The 24,633-nt window shown below is 39.4% G+C and overlaps 1 protein-coding gene and 1 long non-coding RNA gene across 21 annotated transcripts in view; one reads left to right on the top strand and one right to left on the bottom strand.

The window, feature by feature from the left end:
- Window positions 1–24,633, bottom strand: part of ZMYND11 (zinc finger MYND-type containing 11) — a 119,325-nt gene that overhangs the window by 6,047 nt on the left and 88,645 nt on the right. For 13 of the 20 annotated variants that reach the window (XM_033209650.1, XM_033209662.1, XM_033209649.1 and 10 more), the window contains 9 exons: window positions 13,222–13,299; window positions 12,476–12,568; window positions 10,922–11,009; window positions 10,324–10,379; window positions 8,392–8,469; window positions 7,202–7,320; window positions 1,909–2,116; window positions 1,431–1,499; window positions 299–571 (listed from right to left, as the gene is read on the bottom strand). In XM_033209650.1, the coding sequence (XP_033065541.1) occupies window positions 299–571; window positions 1,431–1,499; window positions 1,909–2,116; window positions 7,202–7,320; window positions 8,392–8,469; window positions 10,324–10,379; window positions 10,922–11,009; window positions 12,476–12,568; window positions 13,222–13,299 (1,062 nt within the window). The remainder of the gene's footprint in view (window positions 1–298; window positions 572–1,430; window positions 1,500–1,908; window positions 2,117–7,201; window positions 7,321–8,391; window positions 8,470–10,323; window positions 10,380–10,921; window positions 11,010–12,475; window positions 12,569–13,221; window positions 13,300–24,633) is intronic. The other 7 variants (XM_033209652.1, XM_033209664.1, XM_033209651.1 and 4 more) reach the window with 3 other exon arrangements.
- Window positions 7–11,767, top strand: LOC117082714. Its single transcript, XR_004436740.1, has 3 exons — window positions 7–96; window positions 2,943–3,063; window positions 11,016–11,767. It is a non-coding gene; the product is annotated as an uncharacterized LOC117082714 (long non-coding RNA).

Below are 24,633 nucleotides of genomic sequence, written 5' to 3'. Positions count from 1 at the left end.
GGAATGAAAAGACAACCCACAGTAAGTCAGCGTACAACTTACACAGACCGTCTACGACGAAGCAGAAACTTAACACACTGCTTCTACCTGCATGAGGTACCATTTTCCCCTTTAGTACCTGTGTAAAAAATTTAGGTGAGAAAAGTATCATTATTACTTGAAATGCTATAAAAGATACTGGTGTCATTCTATTGCTCCATTTAAAAGCTGCTACTGGGTTGATGCATGAGGAAAAGGAGCCTAACCACAACAGGAGTGCCGGCCGCAGCTGGGCACCCACGGTGGCGACAAGCATTACCTTCTCCAGAGCTTCTCGGACCACACGCTCTGTCTCCCGCTTGTGGTCCGACTTCATCCGGTCTTTGAAGTCATTGAAGATCTTCGTGTATTTGTCATGGCACATGCTCTGACACACGCCATCACTGGTGGTCTGGGTGCTCCGATGCAGCATTCTTGGTGAAGAGGCACTTAACTTCTTGGTCTGAGTTGACACGGAGACTTTTTCGATTGGCTGAGGCATCGTGGGTATTTCCTGGCTAGAACTTACTGCTTCTGTTTCAGGCTCTGGTTCCTAAAATGTAAGACAAGAGTTTAGATGCAAAACAAAGCAATATAATTCACTAGTTCAAGAACTACTCTATTAGGCTAAAAATACAGTGATATACGTAAACAGCCATACCATACACTTCTGTTAAAAAACATGGTTAGGGTGGTAGATTTAATGTATATTTTGCCACAATTTAAAAATAAACAAATCTCCCCCAATCAGTGAATGAAAAGGACATGCAGTTAACAGCAGCTACAATTACAAACATAAGCTTCATTTATAATTTTACTTAATACTGTAAGTTTTGTTTTTAAAATAAACATAAAAATTTATAGAATATAAAAAGTATTGTCAACTTATAATCACTTCATTGGACTAGATTCATTAACAAATTTCCTAAAAGCCTAAACCACTTCTCACTGAATATATGTTTGAAATGTGTCCAGATTTACAGTTTTAAAACATGCAGTGCTTATATCACTTAAAACGGCTGAGCTCAACCACAGTCTCCAAGTTTTCAAATGTTGGCACAACCGATATACTGGATAAATGTGTTGTTTTTAATAATACTTAGGAAAAATATCAGAGCTCCCAGGAAATGTATTAATAGCAACGTGCCCTTCCCACTTAGCCAAGCTTTGGTCAGTGGCTGCTGAATTAAGATGGAGACTTGGAGCAGGTATGCTATTCCAGGGTAACAGATAATGACAGGGAAGTCAGAAGACTGCTTTCAGCTTGATGGATATTATTCGATTGACAGCAACTGAATGTCACAAGTATCCACCAAGAGTGATTGTCTTTGAAATACTTTGAAAATACAAAATACTCTGAAAATATTTCCTGTTTCATTTGCCACCTGGATACTGCAAGGTGGGCAACTTACTTCCTTTTTGGGCTCCACACTTTGATTACGTCGTCCTTTCTTTGCTCTTGGTTCTTGAGTGACCTTTAGCTGTGGGCATTATAAAAGTAATATATTATTTCAGACACTAGGAAATACTTCTCTGCCGAAAACACTCATAGTGGACCCACAGGTGAGAAGTGAATACATTTCTACCTTTTGCATCCTTCCATCCACTCAGTTACCACTGACTTAATGACTATTCTGGCTTGAAAGAGCTAGCGCACCTTCAGGGAGGAGCAGTTGTACTTAACTCTCTTGGTACTGGCAGGGTCAAGGTCACTGTTACATCTATGTATTCATTTGAATTGGTTTTGGTTTACTTTTGCAGAGCACTTTACAAATGTGAAAAAGGGAAGGAAAATGTCAAAATCTGTTCATTACAGTGAGGAGTGTACACTAAGATTTCTGCATTTAAAAGTAAGAACGAATAGGCACTTCCTTCCTGAGACACACTCACCTGCTCATTACTGGTGGAGGAGATACTGGATTCTGCCTCTTCCTCACCTCGGTCCTCATTCTTAGATTTCCAAAATCTCCCTTCTCGTAGGAAACGCTGATGCAGCTCCAGCTCATCACAGGCCTTTTTCCAACCCATACTGCGCTTCACGTGCAGCCGATGAATGTTGACGGTGATATCTTGAATGTTTTCAGAAGGAATCCAGGCCCTAGGAAAAACACGTAAAGGTGTAGTTAGAAACACCCCAAATGGCAGGAAAGGTGGTCGAGGGCTTCAGTGGACCCTGCCTGCCATAAAGTGTGACCTGTGGCAGTTCTCAGCTGTTAGCTTGGTGCAAAAGTAACTGTAACCAATTGCAAAAACCGCAATCACTTAGGCTTCGTCATGGCTTGAATAAACAGTTACCAAGTGGAAAATAAATGAGATTTGTTTTGTTTTTCAGTCAACAAAAGTTCTCAGAATTCGATTCACAAATGCCTCCCAATTGTTCACAATTTAATCAGCTTAGCTTGTCACAGTTCACATCTGTATTCTTCCTAAGTCCTTTTAAAGTTATGTCACAGTTCACATCTGTATTCTTCCTAAGTCCTTTTAAAGTTATGTCACAGTTCACATCTGTATTCTTCCTAAGTCCTTTTAAAGTTATTTGTTGTTCTGAATACTGTAAACTAATATAACCTATCTAGCTATTTGCAGTTAGCACTAAAGAATCACGTGAAAATGCCCAGAAATTTTCACAAGACACATACATGTATTCATATAAAATGGGAACATCTAAAAATATTATCCAGTAAGTCATATTTGCATCATGCCTCTATTCATTAGAGAAACCAGATTAACAAGCAGAGCCATTTATTATTTAGCCACAATGTAGTTAGCTGTGAACATAAGTGCAATACATATCTAAAACTAGCAAATGAAAACTGTATTTGGTTCTGTTGGAAAGAATGCTAAAAATTCAAGAACATTTTTCCTGGGCATTGGTCTCTTTCTGGATTTAAATTCGTACCCATCCCAAATGTTGTATTCAACAGATGTTTGCTGTGTACCAGGGGAAGGCACTACAAAGAATGGAAAAGTGAATGGGGTCTACGTGGTCCTGAGTTTCATTGCCTTGTTTGACGGCAGCAACAGACGCTGCCCACAGGGGTTAAGGTAAACTATTAGTGGCTGGAATCTCTCGGGTCTTCTGATTATTAGGATGCCTCTGCCTGTGATGGACTTACAATTTTGTCAGAAAGAACTAAGGAATAATTATAATGCAATGCAGCAGGTAGTAAAGGTACTCGAGGGTGCTATGGAGAGGAAAAGTTTACATTTGGTTGTGAGTGGTCAGAACATTTTATTCGGCCCTGGTCTTGGAAGATAAGAAAGATTTAGACAGCAGACAATGTGAGTGGAGGGACTCCAGGCAGAGGGAACATCATAAATGAGGTAGGAAACTATACGGATGCATGAGTAACAGACATTTTCTACGGCAGAGTACATGTTGCGATATGCTACTAGAAACACACACAGTTATGCTTTTCAGTTTTCTGTTAAAGATTTTTTTTCCTGCTACAAGCATATGTATCTCAGTTTTCATCCCTGGCCTGTAATTATAGAGCTCCAGAAATGCTGGGCCTGTGACTGTTTTGAAGGAATCTCTTAGAGAATCACACATGTGGCTCAGCCATAAATAATGATTTCTACTTCCTTGTACAAGCCAAACTTTACAATCTAGAAGCACATTTTAAATACATAGTAATCTGTATCATTAGATGCTAACAATAGCTATAACTGTTAGATTTGAACTTCTACAACATTATTTATAAATACATTGGTGAATATTATATCAATTATGTCTCATCTGGCATAAGTACTTTGTTAAAAACCATATCAAAGTAAACTGAACTTTGAAAAACTAAACTCCAATGCAGAGTACAAATGAAATTATGCTTGTGGAAGAGTTTCTTGTCATTAGATTTTGAATATATTTACTCTTCCAGTCAACAGATGTTTATTGATTTCCTATTATGTAGTAGGAATTCAATACAAGTGGTTTGTTGACTTTTTCAAAGTAGTTTGCTTTTGAGAGAGAATTCTGTTACAAGCAGTGCTGACTACCTGGAAGGAACTTGTATCTACAGGGGTATTTTCCTTATTTAACTTAAATAAAATGGATTCACATCTGTTCTTTTTTTTTTGAGACGGAGTCTCTCGCTCTGTCACCCAGGCTGGAGTGCAGTGGCCGGATCTCAGCTCACTGCAAGCTCCGCCTCCCGGCTTTACGCCATTCTCCTGCCTCAGCCTCCTGAGTAGCTGGGACTACAGGCGCCCGCCACCTCGCCCGGCTAGGTTTTGTATTTTTTTAGTAGAGACGGGGTTTCACCATTTTGGCCAGGATGGTCTCGATCTCCTGACCTCGTGATCCGCCCGTCTCGGCCTCCCAAAGTGCTGGGAATACAGGGTTGAGCCACTGCGCCCGGCCCACATCTGTTCTTTAAAAAGCCCCAACACAGTTCACGATGTGCTTCTATTCTCTTTTAATCAGCTCCAGTACTGCAGATAATCAGGTTTCCGTTTAAAAAACTATCCCAGGGCATGCTCTCTGATCTACAAAAAAATAAAAAAGCAAACAAACACCCTGCAATTTAAGGGAAGCCTAATAAAAAGCAGAAAAGTCTAATCTGGCTCTATGTCTGTCAATGCTCGGACTATACGTGCAGAATAAAATGGTTCTGTGATCTGATGTCAATGAACCCAAAGTGCTCTAGCTCTTTTTTGTCTGTACCTGGTTTCCTGGCCTGGGCCATCCACCAGCGACTTGCAGCAAAAAGATTCAGCCTCCTTAAGACAGGTCTTACCGGCTACTTTCTTTGGCAGGCAAAATCTTGCAAATCCTACAAAAACCTCACTGAAGCAGCTCTCACATGTAAACACAATCATACTCGACCCTTTTCCTGGAAATTTACAATGTGCTCATTGTCTACGAAGGAGCAGCGTATTCTGTTGGTGCGTATGGGAGGAAACGAACGGTACAAAACCATTTTTTTTCCTCCCACTTACATGTAATGATATGATGGACTAGCAAAGAATAATTATCAGCCAAAACTTGCAACCAGAGGCTCCTCATCAACTAGAACTTTTGAGCATATGTTGCTTAATTAAAAATTCATGATTATAATTTAATCAAATTTTTTAAACATTCTATAAAGTATATCCTAACCAATCCTTCATTTCGAATTGTTCACATTGTATCCAGGAAAAAGGAAAATGATTTTACATAGTTTGTCAACCTCTCTTATTTACTAAAATAAAGTCCTTAAGAGTCCCATCGGTCTAGAATTATTTAGGTAAAATCTTCTAGGACCTAAGAAGCTTGAGGGAAAAAAAATACCTCTAAAAATGTAATCTGATGTTTTGATTCTCTCTTCAGGTGACAGACTAGGACTGCTGCAGATTAGCCCAAATATTCTTTAAAACTATTTTCTGCATAGTGTACTAAATGACATCTAACCAGTTAACTCATTAATATCACTCACGGTTGAAGACACTATAAAGCTACTTGCAAGTTGATGAAAAAGAAAAATATATAGATAAAAAGTTCTAATTATCAGCCTATTCTTTCCTATTAGTATCGCTATAAAATAACTGAATTCTTGTTTTTCTAAGTTAACTGTGTTTTACTTAACGTGAAAAACATGGAAGCAAACTGTCCCCCGTTATTCCCTGAGTATTTGTTGTATTATAAAAGCTGACCTTTATTGAGTATTCACTATGTGTTAGGTACTGTGCTCAGTCTCTAAACATTTCTTTAAACCTTACAACAACTCTTGTAAGAGGCCCTTATTTTGCTAAGGCTCAGAGAAACTGACTAATGTGTCAAGATTAGGGTAGAAGACGGTGAAGCAAGGACACAATCTCACATAAAGACTTACCCTAACCTACCAAAACTACATCACCTCCTTGCCTGTCCCTAACCTACCAAAACTACATCACCTCCTTGCCTGTCCCTAACCTACCAAAACTACATCACCTCCTTGCCTGTCCCTAACCTACCAAAACTACATCACCTCCTTGCCTGTCCCTAACCTACCAAAACTACATCACCTCCTTGCCTGTCCCTAACCTACCAAAACTACATCACCTCCTTGCCTGTCCCTAACCTACCAAAACTACATCACCTCCTTGCCTGTCCCTAACCTACCAAAACTACATCACCTCCTTGCCTGTCCCTAACCTACCAAAACTACATCACCTCCTTGCCTGTCCCTAACCTACCAAAACTACATCACCTCCTTGCCTGTCCCTAACCTACCAAAAATACATCACTTCCTTGCCTGTCCCTAACCTACCAAAAATACATCACCTCCTTGCCTGTACCTAACCTACCAAAAATACATCACCTCCTTGCCTGTTCTGATAAGAAACTAAAACCATCTGAGTATGAGGTATTAAGCATATGTTAAAAATTACCACTTAATAATAATGTAAATAAAACATTCATTTTGTATTGAGTTATTTTATTGGATCATCATTTAATGTTTCTTGACATGACAGTATCAGGCAAGTATCTACTTATGAAAGAACAGAACTACTTTTTGGGAAATTTATGGTATTTATAGGTTTCTTATAACTACACTTCTGTTTAAATTAAATAAAGACCAAGTAAAACTTTACCACAGGGAGGAGTAAGGCCCCTCATTGTGCAGCTTCTCTACGCACTAGTAGCCTCCTGGCACGACAGGAGATGCCTCATGGGCTGTTCATTTAAATCCTTGGAAAGTATCACTTTTAGATCACGTAGCTGACTACTGTCACTTTTTCACCTTATCTCAATATCTGTGTTAAATGAACCAAATAAATTGCATGTTAATTCTTTATTCCTATTGTGGCTTATTTTTATGCACACTTCAGGTATTTACACACATTCTGAGATCACAAGATCGATGATTTTAGTCCATGTCTTTAACTGAGCCTTGAAGATGGCCAGAGCAACTGTGATGTCATTCCCGTCTTATGGAAGGGACACAGCCTGAGGCCCTCCTGCCCACTGTACTATAAATTCAGTCTTAGCACTAATGTGCTTCTGAAGTTCAACAGTGTCAGTTATTAAAAATGTCCTGTTTAGTAAAAGTATCTGAAAAATATCTGGAAACAATTTATCTTGGAACATATTCTTGGCTGCATAATGTGCTTTTTTTTTTTCCAATTTAAAATAAACTTCATGCATCTCTGATGGAGAAATCATCAGACTTTCTTAAGACTTCATAAGCACGGCGGTGACACTGAACATGGGGTCGCGAATTACCTCTGGTGGTGGTGGCCAAAGAAGCGAACATCGACTTGATTGTCCTCTTTCTGCATGACTTTGGCTGGCCAAAACCCAAAACCTTTCATTTTAGCCCAAACCAGCTCATGATTAGGTATCTGGAAATGAAATGTTTTACCTTGTTATATTACTTTTAAAGTATTAAATGCAAGTGTACCATTAATATTAAACTAGCCACGTATAATCTATTATTTCTAAAACATTTATTTCATGACTCTTAAACACGAGATTTTTTTTTCTGGGATTGACTGATTTTCTATTTGCATCAGAGTTCCTCGTAAGAGGCTGGGACTGGAGCATGGCTGCCCCTGAAGCCAAGGCCATCCACATGCATGACGGTGGCAGACAAGAGCACCCGCTTTGCCAGGTGCAGCCAGGGGGGCCAGCAGCATCAGCACCCCTGGGAATTTGTTAGAAATGGGGACATTTTAGGCTGGCACAGCACTGTCTCACAGGGCTGGCTTCTCTCAGGCAGCCAAGGCTGCTGGCCAAGAATGCTCAGAATTCCCTTTGTCAGTGCCCGGCTTGAAGCCGTATCATTTTGGGGAAATTTTACGGCTACAGACAAATGCAAAGCCTTAGGTCTCTTGTGAAAGAATGAAAAGAGAAACAAAAATTCACTTTATTAAAGGATCCAGATGCTGGGCGTGGTGGCTCATGCCCGTAATCCCAGCACTTTGGGAGGCTGAGGCGGGAGGACTGCTTGAACTCAGGAATTTGAGACCAGCCTGGGCAACATGGTGAAACCCCATCTCTACAAAAAATACAAAAATTAGCCAGATGTGGTGGCACGTGCCTGTGGTCCCAGCTACTCTGGAGGTTGAGGTGGGAGAATCACTTGAGTCTGGGGGAGGTCGAGGCTATGGTGAGCCGAGATCACACTGCTGTACTCAAGCCTGAGTAACAGAGTGAGACCCTGTCTCAGAAAGAAAAAGGACCCAAGATTTATTTTTATTCAATATCTCATTTTAAAATCAGAAATGGGTAACAAGCCCTGTTTTTTTTTTTTCGTTTCAGTTGTTTATACTCATTAAACCCATATATACTATGATATTTTAGAAATTTAGGAAGAAAATTATAATCTTTAACCAAACCGGAAGTAAACTTCCTTAGAGCTGTATGTTACACACTTAAGAGGTAAAAAACAAAAATCACAAAATTTCACATACACAAGGATAACAGAACCAGTTGTCAGGACGAGCATTTGACAAGTAAAAGCAATTCTTGCAAAGCTGCAGTTCATCCAGCTGAAAAAGAAAAGAAACTACTTTAGCCTACAGAAAACATACATACACATTAAACTATGTAAAATGTATCCATGTCAATTAACATTCACATACATAAATAGTGTTGAATTTTGTTCCTTAATCTTTTAAGCTTAAATTTTAAAGTTTTCAATAAATGGCACTGAAGACCCTGTCACTGTCCTCTTAGAACCATGTCGCTGGTCTCAGGCCCCAGTTGGAACAGAAGCCGAGGCTGGTCTGACTGGGCCCTGCCCAGACCTCACTGGTTAGCACTTCAGACTGAATATTCCTCAGGAAGGTAACAACATCTGCTACCAATCACAGCAGTCCTTACCTGTGCCTCATTCTCTATTTTAGTTCCTTGTTTTCTTTCACAACATTCTTTTACAACTTGTAAACAGACATATTTTATCTGTTTCTTTTTCCTTTTTCCCAGTCTCCCTCTTCAGAATGTGGCTCTATGAGCAGGAGGCCTGCACTGTGATCACCTTTTACTCCTCCTCACATACTGCCTGGCATACAGGAGGCACCCAGTAAATGCTTATTGCTGTGATCACCTTTTACTCCTCCTCACATACTGTCTGGCATACAGGAGGCACCCAGTAAATGCTTATTGCTGTGATCACCTTTTACTCCTCCTCACATACTGCCTGGCACATACGAGGCACCCAGTAAATGCTTATTAAACAAATAAAAACAAAAGTAAAATTTGAAATGAATTCAAGAAACAAAACTTTTTGTATAAACTGAGGAACTTTTGCAAAGATAATATGGCTAGGCTACAGGTGAGTGTTTTAAGTAAGACCACCAAAAAATATACTTCCTTAAATGTACTTCATTTTTTTTTTTTTTTTTTTTTTTTTGAGACAGAGTCTCACTCTGTCGCCCAGGCTGGAGTGCAGTGGTGCAAAGTCGGCTCACTGCAAGCTCCGCCTCCCGGGATCACGCCATTCTCCTGCCTCAGCCTCCTGAGTAGCTGGGACTACAGGCGCCCGCCACCACGCCCAGCTAATTTTTTGTATTTTTTTAGTAGAGACGGGGTTTCGCTGTGTTAGCCAGGATGGTCTTGATCTCCTGACCTCGTGATCCGCCCGCCTCGGCCTCCCAAAGTGCTAGGATTACAGGCGTGAGCCACCGCGCCCGGCCTTCATTTTTTGTATGAATATGTACTTCGTTGTTTGGTTGGGTTTGCTTTTTGCCTATGTAGTTTAGAAGGGATGCAAATTTGGATCCTTCATTATAAGAGGGTAATGTTTACTGCACATCTGCCCAGCAAGACACGTTTGCATGCAGCACGTAGCTAATGCAACAGTCCTGAAGGTGGCTGAGAGTTCCCTTGTAGAAGTTAATTAGTTACTAAATCTGACTCCCAGTTTTGCGAGAATTATTTTTCTATTTGCATTATTTCCCATCTACATCAAACATGAAAATAAAAGACTTTTTTTGTTGTTGTTGTTTTTTGGAGACAGAATCTCATTTTGTCACCAGGCTGGAGTGCAGTGGCACTATCTTGGCTCACTGCAACCTCCACCTCCCAGGTTCAAGCAATTCTCCTGCCTCAGCCTCCCGAGTAGCTGGGACTATAAGCATGTGCCACCACACCCAGCTGATTTTTGTATTATTAGTAGAGACGGAGTTTCACCATGTTGGCCAGGATGGTCTCGATCTCTTGACCTCGTGATCTGCCCAACTTGGCCTCCCAAAGTGCTGGGATTACAGGGCTTGAGCCACCGCGCCCGGCAATAAAAAACATTTAAAGGAAATGGCACAATTAAAACGTAGATAAGAGTGGAATCCTGAAATAAATTAATTTCAATTATAGAAAGAGTACAATTATTGGGCAATGAACAGTACCTCATGACACGTGTCTTTATACAGCATCCTTGCAATGTCAGCTTGTTCGCTGTCTGCTGTAATTAAAAACATATTACCTATAAGCAAGAGTCTGCAAATACAAGATTCAAAGTTAGTATCCTTTTCCTTCAGTCTGCAAAAGGAGACATCTACCATTTCAAACCAAAATGTCCATTTAAAATAACAATAGCAAAATAAAATTACACAGGCAGCCTTTGCTTTCCATCCAACACAACCACTAATTCTCTAGGTATAGAGAGTGACCTTACTTACCTTTGGATGATGTCATACTTCTGGGGAAATGATCAGAATTAATCATAGTGCTTATAAAAAACCTCTCAGCTAAAACAAATACATATAAAACTGGAAAGAACAATTGTGTTTTCATCATTTTTATACTATGATTTTGTGTTTGGCCAGTCCATTCTATAATCTGTATCACCAGATATTCCTAACCTTATACTCTAACATTATCACTTACTGTAGATCATTAAGGTATTAATTCTTTGAATGTAATGTTTTATGAAATATAGTGTTCAACATGGAATGTAAATGGTGTGTTTAAAAATGCATACAAAAAAACACAAAAATATTCAACCTCCATAGAAAATCACGGTGTTGTGGAGAAGCAGTTGAGCATCAGCTTTGAACTCTTCATAACTTCGGTATTTCCCTTCATTCACTTTCTGCAGGGAGCAAAAACAGAACGACGAAAAGAGTCACCAGTGAAAACACTTGTCTGGACTAAGTTCAGAGGACAAGCAGACTTTTCTAGGATGACACAGGATGACTACTGCCATCCCACAGTATTGACAGAGAATGTGTGTAAAAGAAGCCAACAACTCCACCTGCGGTTTTCATAATGCAGTATAACGAAGCACGACAGGTCAGACATCCTGCAGCCACACAGACACTACATTAATTTATCAGAGTGAACTCTAATGGCTTGAACATCTCATTTGACAACAATGTAGAAAGCTGCTGCTGAGCTTTGTAATGCATGAATGCCTGGGCCAGTGTGGGTGATGAGACCCTAAGCACACACCTGTCATTCTTTACAACACAGGAAGATCAAGATTGAAAACCAGAACTGTTAGCCTCTGTGACAGTTTACCGTAACTACTAAGATATATTTATAATTCTGAATTGGGGCTAGGAATTGGTTTATAAATAATTTTAAAATAATATCTCAGGTGTCCCTCTCTGTGCCAAATCTTAGAGGATTTCAACAGGAAGGAACCTGCATGAGTAAAGGCAGTGGGGGAGGAAGGGACGTCTGGGTTCCTACGTATTCCGTAGAGGTCTTACAGTTTAGGAGAAGGGGCTATGGCTGGGGGTAGGAGGTAAAATTAAAACTACTTGGTTTTGTTCCAGGATTTACCAGTTACTTTAAGGGAAAAACCTTCATTTACCCTTATCTTATATTGAAATAATACAGCTATAGTCTTTCTCAGGGACTAAGGAAACTTGTAGGATGATTTAAAATCATTCCTGTGGTCTCCCTATAGGCTATAATGACCCAGTGTAAGATTTTAAATTTCCAACATGACACATGAGGTGCAAAATTAGTAATTCAGTAACCCTGACTGCAAATATGTCTATGTGTTCTACTGGATTTTGTTGCAATTTGTTACTGGACATGAACAAACTAAAACAATCCTCAGCTACAGTCAGTAAAATTAAGACCTTTAAGAATAATTAACTTTTCTAACCATATTTTGTTGTTGTTGTTGTTCATTTTATTGTTTCCCAAGACTGCAGATCAGTTCTATGCTTTACTTTTTTTTTCTGAGAGGAACTCTCAGGTCCCACTGCTAAACCTGGAAAACATTCTTTACATCTGAAATACTAAATTGCCCAGGCTGTAAGGCATTTCCTTAAATCAACAAGGACCAAGAAGCTATAAGTTGCTCATCTTTAGAACCAGGCCTTTTAAAGATGACACCTAATTTGTATTACAGTAAGCACATGAAATTTACAAATTAATAATGCTTCATTTGGTAGTTATGCTTGTCTTTTGTTTTAGGAAGTGGAAAAAAGTATACTTTCAAGGAAAGAAGAAGAACCAAAATCTGCTTAATTGCTACATTATTCTTTAACTTGTTAGTTAGGAAAATTTATTTGAAATGGAAATAAAAGAAACCGACTTTACCTCTTGAATGGTGGGAACGTCCACAGCTGAGTGCACCAGCCTCCTGTACATCGGGTGTTTACTGTCCTTCCCCTTTTTATTAAGATCTATAGCCTAAGAGGGTGTTAGTACATCAATTTAAATGTGGTTAAAGGAAGGCAGGTAAGACATCAATTCCTAAAGCTCAAAATACTTTCTATCTTTTTATTTTTTATTTTTGTAGAGACAGGGTCTCGCCATCTTACCCAGGCTGATCTTGAGCTCCTGGGCTCAAGCAATCCTCCTGCCTCGGCCTCCCAAAGTGCTGGGATTACAGGCGGGAGCCATGGCGCCCGGCCAGGATTTTCTACCTTTAAAGCAAAATCTCAGAGGAAGTACTTTAAAACTTAACAGAAAAAATGTACATATACTACTATATAGTTTAATATGACATTCCTTAAAGTTGTGATAGAATAGTTATTTGGAAAAACTACCTTTCATTTTTAAAGAGTCATCAATGAAAACGTTCATTCTGATGAATGACATTCAAAAATGTAAACGTTTCTAATCTCATGTAGCTTATGTCAAAATGTCCATGTCAAAAACAGACAAAAAAATCTGCCTGTTATAGAACTGCTGACTGCAGAAAAGAAATATGACAGGGTGCTCTCCACACTTCATATTGCTATGTACATATTTGTTACTTCTCGCTCTTTCAACTTTGAAAGAATGAACCACAGTAAAATATGTTTTGGGATATTTTGAAGGATTCCCTGAGCAGGACTCACCCTCTCCTTCATGCGGGAGACAATGAATCTCAGGTATGTGCCCATCTCCTGTTTGTTTGTATTCTTCTTCTTAATGCTCTATTGAAAATAAAAGAATAAAAAATGGTACAAAATCTGACAATTCATGTCTATATTCATGTAAAAGACATATATGAAACAGTATGCAAAGAGTTTATTAAAAGATGCACTTTTTCTAACATATTTGACAAAGAGAAATCTTGGATATTTGCAAAGAAAAACAGCATCTAATGGAACAAGGTAAGAATTTTAAAATATTATGTTGTACCTGATATAATATCCTTAGAGGAGTATATATTTTTTCTTTTCTTGGTATTTTAAAACTTAATTTTTAGATTAACAAATAATAGGCATAAGGGAGAATCGCTTATTTTACAAACAATATCAGTGGCTAAAGTCCTTTGAGGGAACATCTTAAATTAGCAATAATGAATGGTGAATTTCAATATAACATGTTTAAAAGGCGATTCTGAAAATCTGTGTCACTCACTGTGTACAGCACAGCTGCACACTAACATCTCCATTTCTTAGCATCATGGATCTACTCAGTAATAACTCCAATTCTTAGTCTAGCCTGCAAGCTAATTAGGTTCCTCAATTTATTGCACCAGAAAAGTCTACTTTCACATGAAGAAAAAATAGGATTCTACGCATGTTATTTCTAAACAGCTAGGAAACGAGGACAAGTGTGCCTACTTCCTCAGTCAAAGTCCCTGATGTTACAACAGCCTAAAGGAAGCAAAGGCAAAACACCAGGCACGCAAATGTCATCGGTTCACACTGCGGAGGAAGTGAGTGGGTGTGGCCGCTAGTTTCATAGATGCTTTAACTTTTCCACTCACTAGATGACGATTCTCTGCCCAATGGTATAATTCTTCCTAAAAGAACTGTAAACATAGGAAGTCACTCCAGTATACTAAACACAGTAGAGGAAAGGACAAATATTTCTCACATAACTCAGAACTTTTAGCTAGGGCTTAAGTGAATTGATTATACTTACATACACTGTTTAGATACACATCAAATATCTAAATAACAAGTGGAAACACATTTTATTAGTGAGAAACTAAACTTGACTTCATTTACCTGATGTCTGCACTGCACCTTCCTGACTGCACTTCTCACCTAGGTGCTCTGGCAGTACAGTCAGTGCTGTCTCCTCAGGCCGCTTTGTGGCCTGTGCCCAGTGCCTACAGCGGCTCTGTTTACACCGATTACAGAGCAGTTCTTCTCAAGCCTGGCCTGGCATCAGAGATACGGACTGAACTTTTATAAAACGCTCTTCTCATGCCTGGCCTCACATCAGAGATATGGACTGAACTTCTATAAAACGCAGCTGGCATCACTCGCTGAGCATCTGGGCTGTGATTTCTGGGGGCAGGGCCTGTGATTTGTATTGCTTGTTTATTTGTTTATTCCTCAGGTGACTGCGATGCATGGCCAAGACAGTACCCATGGCACAGATATGGAATATAAAGTGCAGTAAAATTTCCTGAACCCAGGGTTTATAATCTTGGTTGTTTTTTTTTTTTTTTTGGTTAGGGGCGGGAATTGATGTAACTTGAGAATTCTCTTTTTGAAAACTAACAAAAGAACTTAACTGAAATTAAAATGAGTTGAACACAGCCACATGAAGGAGGATATGAAGAACTCACTCAAGTAATTTATTAGCACAGTATTTGGCCATATGCACTGTTTAGAGACAAAACTTGACACAAACACTGAACTCTATAGTTATTAAGTTTGTTTAATCAGCAGCATTGGTTAGCAACTCTTTAAAAAACTTTTTTGAAATTTTAATTGGCAAAATGAAATTATATATACTTGTGGGTACAGTGTGATGTTTTGAAATATGTGCAATGGCGAAATAGAGCTAATTGGTTTTTGTAGTGAGAACACTGAAAACCACTCTCATTTTTAACAAGATCCCCAGTGCTTTTCACACACACACACACACATTTGTGAAATACTAGCGGGCACCTCTCGTACACTTGTACCCTAGACTACAATAAAAAATGATCCTCCGTTTTGCATTCTGCATCTCACACAGGAATGCAGAAGGTGTGCCCTGGATCTGAAGCACAGTCAGCTACTTACTAGAATGGACATCCTTCAGTGCACTGCTTTCTGTACTAAATAAGCAGTGTGATGAACTGTCAGATACAGGGAAGAGAAAAGCTAAGAAGGTCAGAGATTGCTACGTTGTTCTTGGCGCTTATAAAATCTACATTCTTCTTAAAAGAAAGGAGAATAAAAACTCATGCTTCTAGCTACATGGCCTTCTCTCACGCCAACTCAAACTTTGGGTGCACTATTAAAACTGATTTCAAATATCAATATCATTAAAGTATGAATTTATCTAAATTCAGACATAATAGCAATCTACACCAGGTTAGAAGTCTTGTAATACTATCAGTGGGGTTCTGGTTCCTTTAATAGGAAACATTATTCAAAGGAAAGATACAACCAACACTGTTATGTAGCGCTGAAATATAATTTTAATATTCCACTAACTATCATGCACAGCCTTCCATCAATTCAACAGGGCAGGAATCCCTTCCCCTCTGGATCTTAGCTCTAGGCTCTGTGGTCCCTTGAGTAGTGACAGCTGGGAGAGGAGGCCTGAGCCCTGCTGACCAGCCTTGCTCCATCCAGCCAAGACCTCTTGCTTCTGTCTCAAGGTACTGTGCACTGCATTATGTGCAGGAGTTTCTTGTTGTTTTTTCCTTTCTGCACGTTCACCTCTCTTGTTTCTAACTCTTTAGAAAATAAAGCAATCCATTGTTTCTATATGGGCAAAGATTATGCACTGCTAGAATCAGAATTTTATATCAGAATTAATATCACTATAGCTAAAACATCTTAACTAGATTGTTCTTACTTTGAAACGGTAGTACAGAAGTTTAGGTAACACCTGTTCATGTAATTACCCAGTTTAAATAAAGGTCTATATTCAGTTCCCACTCTTTTTAAATAGAGAATTAACATAAATTGTGGATATTACACGCTCTCACAAACTTGGTTCTATCTGTTTAAACATTTTTAAATCAATTGCTAATTTGGTGTAACCATGTGCAAGCAACATTTCCTTATTTTTGGAAAGACAGAATGCATGCAGTGCATGCTGAGTGCCTTAATTTCACAAAACTAAGTGGTATAATAGAGGATGAAAGTCTGATTTTGTCTGTTTAAATTTGCTTAGAACTAGTTTGCTAGAGTATCTCTCTCCTTCTGAGTGCAATTAAAAATGGTAATCTGGGCCTGGAAAATGACTGAGTAAAGCATGAAAGGAAACAAGGTCACCTGGATAGGGCCCACCCCATCTTCTCAACTCTGATGAAACTTCCAGAATTCTTTGAAGATACTGCCTTCATAACTACCCCAGGAGTGTCTTATACCTCATTTTAACAAAGCACCATTCAGATTCAGATATCCTACTTAAGTGTCTATTACAGTAGAACCACCTGGGAAGCCTTTAAGAAACATCAATATCTACTTCTATAAAGTTCTAGAAGAGGCCAAACTTACCCCTCATGGAAAATAAGCAGAACAATGGTTGTCTGGGGAGGGGGCGTGGGAGTGGGGATCTACTGGCCCAGGACAAGAGCGAGCTTCCCCGTAGCTTGATGGGACTTGGGTTGCACCAGTGCGCGCCGCTGTCTATTCTTCGTATGGTACACCTAAGACTTGTGCATGTCAGTGTATATGTGCATTTTACCTCAAAGGAAAAAACCCACCAATGTCTTGGGTGCCACCCCAGAAATTCTGATACAACTGGTTGCAGGATGGGGTCTAGGCATTCATAGTCCTGAAAGCCCCCAGGGGTTTCCGATAGGTGTGATTAAGAGCACTGCCCCAACTTCCTGAGAGACCTCATCACAGAAACACGGACAAGCACACACTGGTGATTTTAACCTTTGCTGGTCTTCTGAGAAGACGTAAAGTGGTGCGTCTTCACATGCTCTTTTAACGGGATCTTGAGGCTAATCTGAGTTTTATTTGGACCCTAACTTACCAGCCCTAGGATGGTCTCAATCTGCTGAACCGCACTAAGAGGAATACTTCTCTCATTTTATGCTAAGGGAGCTGTGGGGGTTATGCTTTAAGTATCTGGGTTTTTGTTTTTTTTTTTTTTTCAGTTGTTATAGTTAGAAACTTCAAGGATTTGGGCTGTATAGAAGGATTGGCCAAAAGGAATTTCACAAAGGGGATTATTTTGTTGAAAGCTTCTATGTTCCTTTTATTTACTTGTTGCCCACCCACCTTTTCGGTGATAAATGAGGAATCCTATTCCAGACACCATGAAGCCCTTCTCAAGCACTGCTCTGTGATGGGCCTCACGCCACCCAAGGGAAGGCCACAGAGGCTGATAGAAACTGCTCCCAGATTCACAGGCTGAGGCGCTTTCTCGGTGAACTGACACAAACCAAAAAGAGGACTCTCGACAGAACCAAAATCCCTCCCAGTGATTTGTGGGAACAAAACATTTGCTGTAAGATGCTTTCACATTTGATAAACTTGAGGGTTTTCTTTCCAAGACTTTCTAGTTATAATTTAGAGACGGCATTTCACAAAAGAAATCAACAGGACATTGCACATTCTGTCCCAGAGCTGTACAAGGAGATTTCTGGGGGTTTTTAAGGTAACAAGCTGTGGAGCCGCTTTCTGTGGCATTCACACTGAAGGGCTTCAGCTGGCACCTGTCAGCCAGACCAAAACATTGTCAATGACTTGAGAAAAAGCTGCAACTAAGAAAGAGGTAGCTTCTGAAGTAAACTAAGCAGATAGCTCTTGACAACAAGGTCAGAAAAACATAAAAACAATGCTTTATAATATGTACAGATTATTTCTGATCCAAATCTTTCTCAGGCTTTGAAAAATTACTCCTATTCTCAATTTGCAGGCCTGAGGATTCTTCAACCAAGGCCTCCCTGTAACAGGGTTCAGGTCAGAATCCAGAGTTCACATCACCTGCTGGCACGTGGGAGTGACTGTGGTTAACTTTTACAAGTAATCAAGAAAGAAACATTCTATGGCATGGCAAAGTTGTTGTAACTACTTAGAAGTGACAGTAATCACAGATCTGAAGCAGTGCTGTACATGTTTATGGAAGAACTAAAGTACATGTTGAGGCTGCCCTCCTTTAAGAAAAAAATAACAGAAAATGTGAACATTTTGAACAAGGGATTCTTAAGCCAGCTGTAAGTAACTGCTGGGCTACACTGAACCAGATGCCTCTAGGTAGAAAACAGACAAAGCATGAATCAAGTCACAGACACACTTGGTGCCCCTTGGTGTTTCTGCTTGGAAGACACTACTGGCCACTCCTGATCTTGTCAAAGTTTATCCATAGCTGACTATTGATAATGATGCCCAAGGATCATTACTTAAAGGAGCATTCAGGACTAAATACCTTTATTAGTACAGAATTTTCAGTTCTTTATAGAGATCCACTTTTTCAGTCATAGAAACCTATTTTGGCAGAAAATGAACCTGTGGAGATCTTGGTCATTTTGGTTCACTGAGTATCCAAAAGCAGGAAAGAAGTGCAAAACTGGAACTCCAGACTTCTTTTTTCAGACATACTTATCTATGCAGCTAGAGTTCACCTCAGCCAAGTCCCCACGTCTGTGATTAAACGAGACGAGGGCTTCAAACTTCCTTGGGCATTCCCAATATCCAGAATATTCTTTCCACAGCAAACTAGGCCAAAAGTCAGGAAACATTTTGTGGAAAGGGCCAGAAAGCAAATATTTTAGGCTCTGCGACCATGTGGTTGGTCTCTGTCTTGACTACTTAGTTCTGCTGTTGTAGTGACAAAGCAATCATGAATAATGCACACATCACGAATGTGGCTGTGTTCAGAGAAAACTTTTGGATACTAAAATTTGAATTTTTAAAATAATTTTCACATCACAAATTATTTCTCTTGTCATTTTTCTTCAACAATCTAAAAACATAAAAGCCATTCTTAGCTCACAGGCAGTACAAAAACACAGGCTGACCCCTAGAGGGACTACGTTTTGTGAAAGCAGGGTCCCTAATGTCAATTTCAGCGTTCTTTTGCAACAGCCGTGCATAGGACCTGGCACACAGTAAATGTTCAATACGTATCAGTGGGATTGAACTGGTGCCACTCATTACTGTGTTCATTGCCTACTGCAGAAACTGTTCCATGCAGTTAAACTCAAGAATATGAGGACCCATCTAAAACGGGAAGCAGTTACACCCAAGTCTGTGTCAGCATATTCTGACCAACATAAATCATTTTATTTCTGATGTATGAATCATTTCATTGCCAGAGGACACTGAAATATCAATTGTGGACTTCTAACAATCAAGAATAATGTCACCAAGAGCTCACTGAAGTATTAGTGAGCACAGCCACCTACAGTACTGACTGGAAATGTAGATTCTTGAGCCTTATCCCCAGAGCCTGTCTGGGGTGGAACCCTGGAGGCTGTTTTTGTTTGTTTGGTTGTTTGTTTGGAGACAGAGTCTCACTCTGTCACCCAGGCTGGAGTGCAGGGGTGAGATCTCGGCTCACAGCAACCTCCGCCTCTGGGGTTCAAGCGATTTTTCTGCTTCAGCCTCCTGAGTAGCTGGGACTATAGGCAGGTACCACCACACCTGGCTAATTTTTGTATTTTTAGTAGAGATGGAGTTTCGTCACATTGGCCAGGTTGGTCTTGAACTCCTGACCTCGTGATCCACCCGCCTTGGCCTCCCAAAGTGCTCGGATTACAGGCGTGAGCCCCCACGCCCGGTGGGAGGCTGTGTTCTAAACAAGCACAGAAGGTGATTCCTGTACAAGTGGCCTCTAGATCTTATTTGTAGAAATACTAATCTACATATAAATTACCTATATCATTTTAGGGATTAAACAGCTCCTCAATCTCCTTCATAATTCTAATCGCAGAACACAAAAGAATCAAAATAAATTCTCTTAGATAAAATCCTCTTAGATAAAATTTATTTTGGTTCTTTTGTGTTCTGCAATCAGACTTATAGAGGAGATCTAGGAGCTGTTTTTAAATTTATTTTGATTCTATGTTGTTACAGAAGTCAAGACACTCTGCAATATCCTCTAGACCCACTTGCAACAATGGAATATAAAGGAAATTACACAGAATTTTTAAGAAGCTCCAATAATTGAGACTTTAAAAGTGAAGCTGGTCCAGCGTAAGTGGTGATGAGTTACCCTATCCTGCCCCTTCTCCCTTCAAACCACTAAGACTCAAGTAGTCCATCAATGAAAATCATTTTTTAAAACTATTTTCTTTTTTTTTTTTTTTTTTTTTTTTTTTTGAGGCGGAGTCTCGCTCTGTCGCCCGGACTGGAGTGCAGTGGCCGGATCTCAGCTCACTGCAAGCTCCGCCTCCCGGGTTTACGCCATTCTCCTGCCTCAGCCTCCCGAGTAGCTGGGACTACAGGCGCCCGCCACCTCGCCCGGCTAGTTTTTGTATTTTTAGTAGAGACGGGGTTTCACCGTGTTAGCCAGGATGGTCTCGATCTCCTGACCTCGTGATCCGCCCGTCTCGGCCTCCCAAAGTGCTGGGATTACAGGCTTGAGCCACCGCGCCCGGCTAAAACTATTTTCTAAAAATATACTCCTGTTCAGTTTTTTCACTCCCAGTACTGACACTGAAATCGCCTACCTATTAGACCAGAAGAACACTACATCACACCAATTGCTAGTGTTAATGGTAGAAAACTTGACCTACCCACTTCTCTGGAACGAATCACACTGAACTACGCAGGATTCCACAGAGCCGCACCCTAACTCTCCCACAGACTGTCCCAACAGGTATTTGCACTTGAGCTTCTGAGAGTAGTTTTTTTAACTTGTAAGAATTCAAGTTTAAAAACCTCCTCTAAGCTATCACAAATATGCCTTATTATAGGTAAAAGTAGGACCTCAAGAGAATTCAAACTACTAAGAATGTCTCGAGGTGGATTATTAGAGCATCCTGGCAAAGAAGACTCCAGTCACGGGCCACTCCCTAGTCAATCAATAAGTTAGTCCTGTAGAATTACTGACGCACAAGAATTGTTCATCCAGATTTACAAAATGCCACTGAATACCACTGTGGCTGTATCTATCTTTATTAATTTTTATTTTTTTTTATTTTTATTTTTTTTTGAGACGGAGTCTCGCTCTGTCGCCCAGGCTGGAGTGCAGTGGCGCGATCTCGGCTCACTGTAAGCTCCGCCTCCCGGGTTTACGCCATTCTCCTGCCTCAGCCTCCCGAGTAGCTGGGACTACAGGCGCCCGCCATCTCTCCCGGCTAGTTTTTTGTATTTTTTAGTAGAGACGGGGTTTCACCGTGTAGACCAGGATGGTCTCGATCTCCTGACCTCGTGATCCACCCATCTCGGCCTCCCAAAGTGCTGGGATTACAGGCTTGAGCCAAGGCCAACTCTTTCTTCTCTAATGGAAGATAAATTTTCACTAAGATCAAGAGTTCACATGGTATCAGCAGCTTTGTAGCAGCCATCTACTACTGGGCTGACTTAGTAACCATGAAAGCAGCTCTCAAATATAGTCTACAAAACAAACTGCGATAGAAAAAACATGTAGTATTTCTAAATCCACTATGCCCACAGGTTCACACACACACACACAAACTGCTAAAATAGCATTTATCTACAGAGCCAAGGGTGCTATGCATGTCAGAAATTTTATCATTCAGTATTAATGCACTTTTTCTGGTAACTTTACCCCTCGGTGGTGTGCTATATGACTTAGAAATAGGAAAGGGAAGTGAGAAAAATTTTATGGAACACAGGTTTTGTATCTACTTGTTCCCCTTCTACATAACACTAGTCTCTAAAGGAAGAACAAGACTGAACGGCAGAGGCAGAATGCATTCCTCAGCGGAGTAAATCTTTCCACTCTTTTCAGAAAATAAGTTAAATGTCTCTGTCTTCAGGTCGAGGCATGAATATTACTTGTTCTTTGATGAACGGGGTTGACATCCAGTCAATGTAAGTACTACCTACTTTCCATTCCCTCTCATCCCTTCTGCACTGCAGAGGCAACACAAGGAAACTGTGTGTACTTTGTAAATATTTTTAGTTCATCAACTTTGGAAACACTGAGTGAGCTTTCTATTTAATCTACATTAAGTTGTAAGCATCCTGATATAGGAACCAGCCCAGTATCACCTGCTCAATACCTTCGAGTTAAAAGATAAACTTCAAGTAAGATTCTAAACAAACCACCAAAAGATATATCACAAAGGTCAAATACACCAACATCCAAAACATTTCACAGTCATATCCTTTCTCATCATAACCATTGTTAAATTCACCACAGGAAGGTAATATGGAAAATTATGTGAGCTTTTTTTCTTCTTGTTTGGGCCTAGATTCGATAACAATACATAAGATTTTACAGTTTTGTATTATAGATCCAATTTTTAAATCCTCTGGCTTTATCATTGTTCCCATTATTTTTTCCTCTGATTAAGCCTGTGGTGAACTGCAAATCTGCCTTGTAAAAGTGCCTGGCTCAGACACAATCTTTCTAAAATTAACTTTCTACTTTTGTTAGTATAAAATTATAAGACCCAGTTGTCTTAAAAATTGTAAAAATATTTGATTAATATTCATCAGCTGTTTTTCCATACTATGTCTACTATTTAAGAAAACAATGGCTTCAATTTCTACTTATTTAAAAATCAAATCTCCATTCTAGATTTGTTAATATGTATCTTGAAGGTGTAAAGGTACTTACATTTGGGGTGAAAATATTAATAAATTTCCCACACTAAAAGATGGTTTATCAGAAAGCAAGAGCACTCATAGCTTCATAGATACATAATAAGGAATTTATGTTCAAAGTATTTTCATTCAGCATTTGATCCCATTTTTCATTCTAAACATTATATGTGCATTCTCTTTACTTCTGGAATTTAAAAAGACTGTACTGCCTACATACCCAAAAGCATGAAAACTATATTCAGAAACAAATTTCTCTAATTTCAACAGAGATTTCATCATGATTTTTTTTCTTTAACCATCTCAACAACAGGAAGTTATAGTACAAATGCCTCAAACATAACCTACCCAGACCTAAGTCAACACTGGCATGCCAGTGCGTACCCAGCGGATAAAGCTCTAGGTGAACTCCCAATGGGGAGTTGTAAAAAGTACATGAGGCTTAACATTCCAAGTTAAAATTTAACTTTAAATGCTTTCTATAGACTTCTATGAGTCTATTTTTAAGGTATTAACTGTCCTGCAAAACACATATTATTCTGAGTATTTTTAAAAGGGCAGGAGCAAATAAATTTTAGGAATAGTTCCTACTAATGTGGAAGTACCACCCAACAGCTCCCTTCGTCGGATCTCAGTAAGCGCCTCATGGTCAAGAACATGAGTCAGAGAATCAAGTGCTGCAAATTTGGGAGAGCTTTTTGGATTAGATGTAGAACCAAAGTATTTTGAAATTAGTAATAAAATTCTTCCACATAGATTCTTCTTTATTTCCTCATCTGCATTTTCTTGTGTTTCTACATTTTGTTAAGTGGGCTGATTTTGATTCACCCTACATTAACATAAAATTTAAAACTTGTGATCCTTAAACAGAGAAAAATGCCTTCTGAAACATTTGTAGGGGATGGGTCTTTTCCAGTTTTTAAAGACACACTGGAATAATATGTCCCCTCTGTATTACCTTGACTTGCCTTTTTTGACTTAATTTGATCCTTTTATTTCAAAGTGGGATGTACACCAAGTGTGTTAGATGATATAAAGAATAGTAATATAAAAATTTAATATTATAAAGCAGTTGTAAAATTCCAAGACAAAAGTCTTTGAAGGGATTTCAGTGGAGCGGTATTCCATTTCAGCAGGCCAAGTATGGAAAAGAAAACAGGTAGCTCACTGTGATTTTCCCATTTACTCACTTTCTGTGTTAACTCACTTACTGTAAAAGCACATCATACAAAATTTAAAGCCCTAAATTCTATTTCCGAATGATACATTTAGTCCACATATGAAAACTGCATTTATCTGAATTTAAATAGGGAAAATAACATGAATCTACAACTCCTCTATGTTATGAAATCAAAATTCATTTATGTAAGAAACATGCGTATATTAAAGAGGAAGAAATAGGGGCCACTTTCAAACCATGTCTCCAAATTCTTAACCTAAACAGTGCCAATTATTTTGGGGAAAAAACCTACACTTTGTTTTGCTATATAGTTTTTTAAAAAGCTAATCTGCTGACTTTTTGTGAGGCATTTGAGCAAAAGCAACACTATCAGAAGTGATAGCCACTAATCTGTGCAGGGCAGTGTTTGCTATAGAACCTGCTGTGTATACAAGGGAGAGGAAGGGTGGGGAGTCAAGTAGTTATATGCTTCTTTAAGAACTCTCCGAGTT

This window comes from Trachypithecus francoisi, unplaced genomic scaffold, assembly GCF_009764315.1.
Source record: "Trachypithecus francoisi isolate TF-2019V2 unplaced genomic scaffold, Tfra_2.0 Lachesis_group9, whole genome shotgun sequence".
NCBI lineage: Eukaryota > Metazoa > Chordata > Mammalia > Primates > Cercopithecidae > Trachypithecus > Trachypithecus francoisi.
This window is presented reverse-complemented; position numbering and strand designations above follow the sequence as displayed.